This window comes from Aethalodelphis obliquidens, unplaced genomic scaffold (assembly GCF_003676395.1).
Source record: "Aethalodelphis obliquidens isolate GAN/ISIS:26980383/991018 unplaced genomic scaffold, ASM367639v1 scaffold3, whole genome shotgun sequence".
Lineage (NCBI taxonomy): Eukaryota > Metazoa > Chordata > Mammalia > Artiodactyla > Delphinidae > Aethalodelphis > Aethalodelphis obliquidens.
This window is the reverse complement of record NW_020837947.1, coordinates 75,920,162-75,929,143: the sequence shown is the minus strand read 5'-3', so window position 1 is coordinate 75,929,143 and position 8,982 is coordinate 75,920,162. Positions and strand designations below refer to the sequence as shown.

Sequence of the window (8,982 nt, the reverse complement as noted above, 5' to 3'; positions counted from 1 at the left end):
ACCCCTTATATCTTGGCTCATGGAGCTTCATGTTCACTGAGTCTAGAGAAGTTGATACCATTTGCAGGGTCCAGGAAGAGGGAGTCAGATTACGAGCGGTGAGCACCTGCGTCCTCTGCGCAATTCAGAGGCGCTCTGCCCCCTGGTGGACTGTTCAAGCATAGGCTTTGAGAAAGGGTTTGGAAGCCTCATTTCCCGCCCCCTTCTCCTACTGGCCTCTTCTCATCTGAAAACTCCAGTAGAAGCCCCAAGTTGAAAGCTTTTGCCCATTCGTTTCGGTTAAAAATTTCCTTTGATATAATAATAAAAACCCTCGGCTACCTAATCAGCCCTGCACGGCTAAAATAAGAACTATATGAGATCAACGCGTTATCGTTGGTTATCATGGCTTTCCATAGGTAAGAAAAAAGCAGAGAAGTGGAAAATGAGACACTGAGGAGAGACATGGAAGCGGTGAGGGCCTTTGGAGTCTGGGAAACAACTGGAAATCTCTGGACAATAAAGAGAAAAGAGAGTTTTAAAATGACTGAGAGGGGCTTCCCTGGCGGCACAGTAGTTGAGAATCCGCCTGCTAATGCAAGGGACACGGGTTCGAGCTCTGGTCTGGGAAGATCCCACATGCCACGGAGCAACTAGGCCCATGCGCCACAACTACTGAGCCTGCGCGTCTGGAGCCTGTGCTCCGCAACAACAGAGGCCGCGATAGTGAGAGGGCCGCGCACCGCGATGAAGAGTGGCCCCCGCTCGCCGCAACTAGAGAAAGTCCTCACACAGAAACGAAGACCCAACACAGCCAAAAATAAATAAATAAATAAAAAAGCCAAGCATTTGAAGCCTTTAAAAAAAAAAAAAAAAAAAATGACAGAGAGGGTGCTCCAGGAAATGAGGTGCTCCAGGAAATGAAATGTTCGGCAGTTCCCTCTGGGCCAGCAGAACCACAGCAAACCGTCTCTTCTGCTCCCTTTCGGCCTCTTGGCTGTGTGTCGCCAGCCCAGGGGGTAAGTCTGAAAGGCTCCAAGCCTCAGTTGCTTCTAGCTTAGCCATGTTTCTCCCATTTGGGCTAGTTTGGTCTTCCCCAGTGCAAGCTTTCTCAAATAGCCCTCAAAACCTCAAGGTTTTCTCAGCTACAGGTGCCCTGCACCCACAAAGAAGGCCGTGACAAAATCATGGCTAAAGAGGAAGCATCATCTGCTGAGAGCTTAGAAATCTTGATAAGCGCTTTACGTGTATAGGCTCTAAGCCTTTGCAACAAAGCGCAAACCACACAGCGATAACAAGCTCTATGTGCAGCTAAACCTAGAACTTCCCGATTCCAAAAGCTATGTTTTCTGTCTACTTCTCCAGTGCTCAGATAGGTTGGTCTCCTCCTCTTAGGTCTCCCCCAGGTCTGCTTCTAACTCAGGTCCTCCCTTTCCTTTTTCTGTATTTCAAGCACCATGTAGTACCTTGGAATCTAATTCCCCAGCCTAGAGACTAAACATTCCTTCTAAGAATGCTGATCTGGAAAACCCCTGGGATAGTGGAACTGACTTGCCCTCTTTGCAGACTGTGTCTAATTCCTTTTAAAATCTTCCTCCGGATATAAACTAAATCCCTCAAATTGTGGCAGTACTTGTACCAGAGTATCATTTGTCATCAGCTTTTCTCTCTTGAAGGTTCAAACTCCTAATTGCAACCCAGAATCCAGTGAACCAGTCTTTCCATAATAATAGAATTACCACCCAATGCTTTTTAGGACACAAAAAAGGACTTTTATTTCATTATTTTCCTAAACTTCATTTTGAATTACACATGTTTTGAAAGGTGGAAAAGGCAATCTGCAGTCACATTAACTCCATCAAATACACATAATCTGAGTTTTTGCTGCTTCAGTGAATTACAGTCCACTCAGGGTTTCCTGACACAAGAAGATAATACTAAGATAATAGAGAGGAAGATTGAAGAAGATTGGTCTGTAGAAAATGTGTTGAAGTCAATAACTGTTCATTCATAGGTGCAGTGTCCATTCTTAGAAAGGAAACTCTAAAATTCCTAGAAACACAAGACAATATTGGTATTTGGGGATGAACACACATTCATATATTTGTGTGAAATTTTGTGCAGTTCAACAGTATGGAAAATGTTATTTGTTACCACAGCCAATGAAAATATACTTTCATTTCTATGACGGTTAAATATTTCCATCTCCCATATAATGTTCTGCAAAAAAGCCATACTATGCTATAGGCAGCAGTAACTGAAAAGGCGCTTAACAGTCTTAACTACATACCCCTAGGATGAAAAATACACTTTGCATAATCATGTGCGATGGTGGATGAGAAGTCTGGATCTCTTATAACTACAAGGGTTTACAAGCTTCTACTTCATACAGTATGACCCCAATCCAGCCAAATAGTCAAGCAAAAATTTAGGTAGGTCATCTATAAGTGGCAAACAACCCGTTTGACTAAATTGACCATGTTTTGTTAATAGGAGGACACAATCATTGCAGGTGCCCTATACAGAAATTACTTGTAAATGGCTATTGGTTTCAATTAATTTTGCCCTCTTAGGCTCCTAGAAGTTGGCTTAATTGCTTCTTAGGCCCAAGAAAAAGCCTTAACAAAAAGACAAACATATTAATAACATAAAAATAAATATCACGCTCTGTGCACAGTCTTCTCGGTAGTAAGCTAGATTTCTCCATGGGAGAAATGTCACAAAAAATGAACAGACAGACGTGGGGATACAGCAGAAATTTAGGATTACCTAATGCCTACAATTTTCTCTTACTCCAGTGACAGGTGTCAATGTTGATCAAAATTTTCTTTTGTACTTAGTTTACGTGTGAATCTTGGAACAGGATATTTTCAAGAGTCATTACGCCAGAGTAAAGGGCTGCACAGCAGGGAAGCAGTGTACTTCAGCTCAATACATCTATTGTCTGACAGTCTGGACTGGGGAGCTTCAAGCAGGGAGTGAATCCATTTTACAAAGACAACTTGTTTCTGCAGACAAAAGGTACCACCTGCAGAAAGCTCTCTAAAGAACGGAGTGTGAATCTTCTTTGGCATAATAAATGTTCCACAGACATTCATTTTTCATGCAGGTAATCCTTAGGGGCTACTCCATTTTATTCAGATCATGCGTATTTCATCTATTAGTGTGTGATCTTGCCCTGTGTCGGGGAGTCCTCAGAGTGAATTTGAGATAACAACTAAGTATTTTTAGAATTTGAAAAAAAAAAAGAGATAAATGTAAAGTATTACTGATAGTATGTATTTTCATTGAAGTGTCAGGTCAATGACAAATTTCCAAGGTTCAAAAGCTTGTTAGTTCCCTGGTTGCCCAGTAAGTCTGAGGTTTGGTTCCGTGAGTTACAGGAAAACAGGCTCAATGTTAGCTTCTCTAAGCTTTTTGAAAGTCCTTGCATGTCATTTTCTAATAATCTTTGTTCCTACTCAAACTTCAATAGCAAGGGAAAAGAAACAGGTTTTTATTTTTAACATGGTTTTTAGAGGTTTTACTATTTTGAAGATTTTTGGAGAAAGGAGCTAGTTCTATTGGTTCCTTTATACGTTAGCACACAAAGGAATTACAGATGGGAAGGAGAGTGCAAATGACTGTCAGAAAAAAGTCTCATGCATTTAAGATTTTTTACAAGTCGAAATATACATCCTCCTGTTGCCACCCATTCCTTAGTTGTATAAGAACCATTTCCATCTCATCTGTCTCCTTCATAGCTCACTCAATTGGGATTAAAAATACTTTTCTTGCAAAGGAACTTATATATCTTGTACCCATCAGTTTCATCAGTGGCGTTAATAAGAAATATAGCAGCAGCTTGGGTTGAGTCACCCATCATATCCCCCATTTCTGGGGATTTAATTGTGTAAAATGACAGGTACATGAAATTAGGAGGAAAAAGCAATCTGCAGACTTTGGCACTAGCACACGTAACATTTTGTTTGAGTTGTTAAGGAATGAGGTTTGACAATCACTACACAGGAATTACAAAATTAGAGATCTGCAGACAACAAACAATCATAGGCATTGGTTTTCAGCTTAATGCCCCCATCCACCCCCCACCCCGTATAGTTTCAATTATAATAAAAATAGAGATCTTAACATCAGAATTTTGCTGTTAACTCTTCAAGCCACACATAGGGTTGGAAGCACCAAATCCACAAGTTTCTCCAATCAAGTTTAAATGAACAAAAACTGAATGAAGACTGAAGGATGCCAAAGTAACTGTTCTTAAGCGAAGCTGTAACACAAAGTTCTCCCCCAAACACAGGGTATTAGTGTCTAGTTCAAGTACTGCCAGGCTGTATGTAGATCATGTCTCAGACAGGCTCCAGACAAGAACGACAAGTACTTCTGGTTCTAGGGGGCATCATCTGTGATACCAAAGCAGGGCAGGGATCTCTTTTCCATCATCGATTTTCTGAAAGTTGCAACCCCCCTTGCGATGGGCTGTGGCAGGGTTGGTGCTGAAACTGGGGTTTGAGGGGAGAAAGTGAGCCCCCTCCTCAGCTGTTTGAACAGTTCTCCTTTAGAGCTCTCGCAGGGCTGTCCTGGCTTCTCAGGATCCATTGCCCTTGCTCAGAAGAGAGCCTCACTCCGACCCAGTAACAGTCAAAGAGTCGACCTACCTGTGGAACCAGACACAGCATGGTCCCCCAAAGGCCGCTTAGGCGACCCCACTGCAATGGACAAGTCAGCTTGTGCACTTAAAGCGTATCAGTTTATGGAGCGCTTGTTTGAAGTCCTCGTTGGACATGGTATAGATGATGGGGTTGATGAGGGAGTTGACATAGCCCAGCCACGTGAAGAAGTCAAAGATGGCCTGGTGGAACCAGCAGGCATTCTTGCAGATAGGCATCACCAGGGAGATGATGAAGAAGGGCAGCCAACACACGATGAACGCTCCCAAAATGATTCCCAGGGTCTTGGTGGCTTTGCGCTCCCTAGCGGCCATGAGTTTCTTCTTCTCCAGCAGGGCGTCGGAGACTCGCACTTTGACTTGGTTCACGTGCACAGGAGACCCCGATTCGCTGGGTAAGTCTGCAGCCCGCGAATTAATGGAGGTGACGGAAGACGTGGACCCGGGCGAGTCAGTAACCAGCTGGGCTCGGGTCAGACGCTTGCCGGTTCTGTTGAGCGTCTGTTTCAAAATCCGGGAGCGGGCTTCCACGTAGATGCGGCCATAGAGGGCGATGAGCAGCAGGGTGGGGAAGTAGAAAGCGCCCACCGTGGAGTAGACAGTGTAGAGGATGTGATCTGTGTTCACCACGCAGTTCGACACCTCCTCCTCGGCTTTGGCCTGACGCCAGAAGAAGGGCGGCAGCGAGATGGAGATGGAGAAGACCCACACGAGCGCGATCATGACCGCCGCCCTCTTGGGAGTCCTTTTAGCCGAGTACTCCACGGCGTCCGTGATCGCCCAGTAGCGGTCCAGGGCGATGACACAGAGGTGCAAAATGGAAGCAGTGCAACAGGTGATGTCCGATGACAGCCAGAAGTCGCACACCACCTGGCCCAGCGTCCAGCGTCCCGTGACCGTGTACATGGTGCTGACGGGCATGACCAGGATGGATACCAGCAGGTCGGTGACCGCCAGGGAGGCGATCAGGTAGTTGGCGGGGGTATGCAGCTTCCGCGTCCGGTACACAGTGGCGATCACAAACGCATTGGAGAGCGTGGTGGCCAAGGTGAAGAGCGCCAGCAGCACGACCAGTACTACTTTCCAGGGCAGGGCTATGGAGTCCTGGTAAATGTTGCTCTCGGCGCTGCAGTTGTGGGAGGGAGCAGCAGAGACGTTGGCTTGCGAAAGCCCCGTCTGGGAGCTCACGGACAGCGGCGGGGCACACTGAGCGCCCGCTTCCTCCATGTCTCTCCAAGCGCAGCTCTCGGGCATGGAGCGGACGAGGACGAGGAAAGGACCGCTGAAGGGACCAGAGTCTTGTCCCCTGGTGGCTAGTCGGATCCGTGGGTTCCTCAATTACTCCTCCACCCAGGTTCCCAGGTGAACCTAGAGGTCAAGGGCGAGGCAGACGAGGCCGGCGGGCGCGTCCCCTGCACTTCGGGGCGCCCGTCGCTGCCGCCGCGTTTCTGGCTGTTCCTCTCTACGCCCCGTCTTAGCCCCGGGTTGCTAAGGGCTGGTCCACAGAGCCCCGCTGCGCTCCGGCTCCCACCGGGGCGTCTAGAGGAGGAGGCTGTGGTTTTGTTTGAGGAGGGAGCATCGGCCAGGTGGGAGGTCTTACCCCAGTTGCTCGGGGCTAAGCGTCTCCTAAACCGGGCGCTCCGGGATCTGCAGACTCGGCCCGCACGAGTTTCCTAGCTGTCGAGACCAAATCTTGCAGGCCAGCGAGGGGTCCTGATCTTGCATTCCCGCCCTCCTCCCCAGGCTGGGGCAGTTTTCCTGCGGCGGCCGCAGTCGCCAGAGCTGGGCGGGGTGAAATCTGGGAGCCGCGCTGCGCCGCGCCTCGCGCCGGAGCTCTGCCCGCCCTTCTTTTCACGCGCTGGCCACTCCGGCGAGCTGCGCCGCGGAGAAGGGGCCGCAAGAGGTGGGACTCGGGGGCTGGGGCTGCGGCTGCTCGCGCCGCGCCGCCGCCGCCACCTCGGTCCCACGGGCGCCTCTCGGAGCCATGCCGCTGGGCGCACGGGTCTGGGGGACCTGGCGCAGCGGGCGGGGAAGGGGCAGGTGTCTGGGGGAGCTGCAGGGACGCGGCATACGCCGGTCCGGGAGGAGCGTGTGAGTGGCGGAGCGGTCGGGCTCCTTTTATAGAGTCCAGGTCCGGTCCGCCGGAGCCGTGCAACTCTTGCCGTGCGGCGAGTGCCAACGCCGGCTCCCCAACACCTTCCCTTTTTCTCTCTCCCTCCCTCCTATCCTCCCGCCCGGTTCTCTTCCCCGCCAAGGAAGCTCCCGCCGGGTCCTATCGCCGTCTTCTCCAGGTCCCATCCCCTGGCCCCTCTCCCAATCCGAACACCCGGGAGCCGCGGTTCTGGCCGGAATGGGGTTGAGGGAATCCTGTCCATGCTTCTATCTTCTTCCGAGCTTGCTGCACGCCCCTCCAGTTACACTCGCACCCTCAGCCGCGGGCACGTGCACAGCCTCACTAGGCTCCTTACTAGGTCCCTTACTAGGCTCCTAAGTACCGTCCCCCCCCCCCCACCCCACCCCACCCCCGACCCCAGTAGGCCCGGCCAGCGCTAGGTGGAGCCAGCCGCAGTCTCTGACCTCTCCACTCTGGAATTTTATCCAGCCCTGCGGGCCACACCCAAGTTAGAAGGAGGCACCAGTAATATCGCCTTAGAAGGAAATGGCCAATACTGCATTTTATACTTCGGGATTCAAGTCATAAACTCTCGGTACAATACAAACTAATTTTTCATATCTGATTTTAGGAATCTGTGCTTTCCATTTAATCCCTCCCCTTTAACTGTGAGTCGACAGGAAAGAAGAGAGAGAAAAAAAAACTGCAAAAATGTACAAGTATCACAAACACAAGCACACTGTGAAATTAAACCGTCCGCTCCACCCTCCCACTTCAGCCTCTCAGCAGTTCAGTGTCTCAGGAAAACAGTTTGCAGTGAGCGCGCTCGCTCCTACAGCCCGTCTAGAATTCAAGAAACAAACGGGCTCTGGGACCACGACCACCAGCACCATCCGTGCGCCTCCTTCGGCTTCAACAAATACATCGGGGTATCACCCATACGCGGCTCCAAGCAATACCAGTACCTCGGTCCCATGACCCCGGAGCAGGTGCTCTGTACCCGTTCCTCCTCCATCCCTAACAGAAACACATGTAGAGTAGAAGTACAAGTCAGAGAACATTTAAAGAAAAGTACCAGGAAAGGACACCGTATTTTCAACCGTGAGAGCTAAGTGATCCCAACTGCGAGTTCCAAGCGTCTAGCTCCGTGTTTGGCAGCTAGAGTGCATTCAATAAAAACGACCTTATAATTGCACTTATCAGGATAAGTGTAAGCACATTTTAAAGAGAATTATTCAGTTTGAGGCCGGAGATTATCTTGCCCGTTCAGTTTAGAAGAGTCATTGAGATCCTTTGAAAGAAGAGCTTTTTACCCAAGGTGACACAACCCTAACCCCAGTTCCCTTGATTCCCGCGTCTCTAAGCCAACCAGACGGGCAAAAAATCTAGTGCCTGCTCTATGCTGGGAATTCTTCTAGGCACCTGGGTTGTAAAGGCCAATGGGGTAGACCCAGACCCAGTTTTCAAGCAGTTTACATTCTAGAAGAGGCAGGCATGCAATAATAACATGAACAGGTAAATAATTAGCATACTTTCATATAGCGTTAAGTGTTATGAAGAAAATAAAACACATTCATGTCTTGAGAGTGAGGGTCCTTCTTTAGGTGGAAATTCTCCAAAATCGTCCTCTGGCTGCAGTCTGGGCTGCAGCAGCCAAGCTGGGTATAAAGGCACCACCCTCTCTGGCCTCTCCTGCCTTCCCTAGTGCCCAGCATCGCTCCGGTAAATTTAAGCGTCATTTGCACCGCATCTTAAGGGGTGCTGCCCATCCTTCCACCCCACCCACCTACATCAGGCCGCTGGCGAGTTAACTTATTTTGCAAACTGCAGAGCTCTCTTAGAAACCGCAGCAAAGGAAAGCGAAGCAGGCGAGCCTAAACCACTAGGTGGAGGCGTTAGTCAGGACGGAGCAAAAGTGTGTGTGGGCGCTGGGGGCAGGCGGCGTGAGGGGAACGGGCAGGAAACTGTTTTCCCGCTACCTTAGGGGAGCGGGGCAAGGTTAGAGAGAACTGCTGAAGGGATGCGGGGAAGAGGAAGGCAAAGAGGAATGCTAGAGGCTGCAAGCAGCCTTTCCTTTTGCAATTTAATTGCTCCTCCTCGGGCTTGGCTTTAGCGAAGTGGGGAACCTGTGGATTTCTCCAGCCACGCCTTCGCTGCTTCGCGAGTCCCGGACCCTGAGTGCAATCTACCACCACTGGGAGGAGTTTGATTTTTCCTCCTTTGG

The 8,982-nt window shown here is 49.5% G+C and overlaps 1 protein-coding gene across 1 annotated transcript; it reads right to left on the bottom strand.

Moving 5' to 3' along the window:
• Positions 1–1,709: 1,709 nt before the first annotated feature.
• Positions 1,710–6,854, bottom strand: HTR1B (5-hydroxytryptamine receptor 1B). The gene has a single exon (XM_027092119.1). It carries the CDS (start codon positions 5,897–5,899, stop codon positions 4,700–4,702), a length of 1,200 nt encoding a protein of 399 aa, XP_026947920.1. The 5' UTR covers positions 5,900–6,854; the 3' UTR covers positions 1,710–4,699.
• Between the last annotated feature and the right edge of the window lie 2,128 nt (positions 6,855–8,982).

Excerpts from the sequence above, each read along its gene's own strand:
- HTR1B (XM_027092119.1), bottom strand. The coding sequence starts at position 5,899 with ATGCCCGAGAGCTGCGCTTGGAGAGACATGGAGGAAGCGGGCGCTCAG.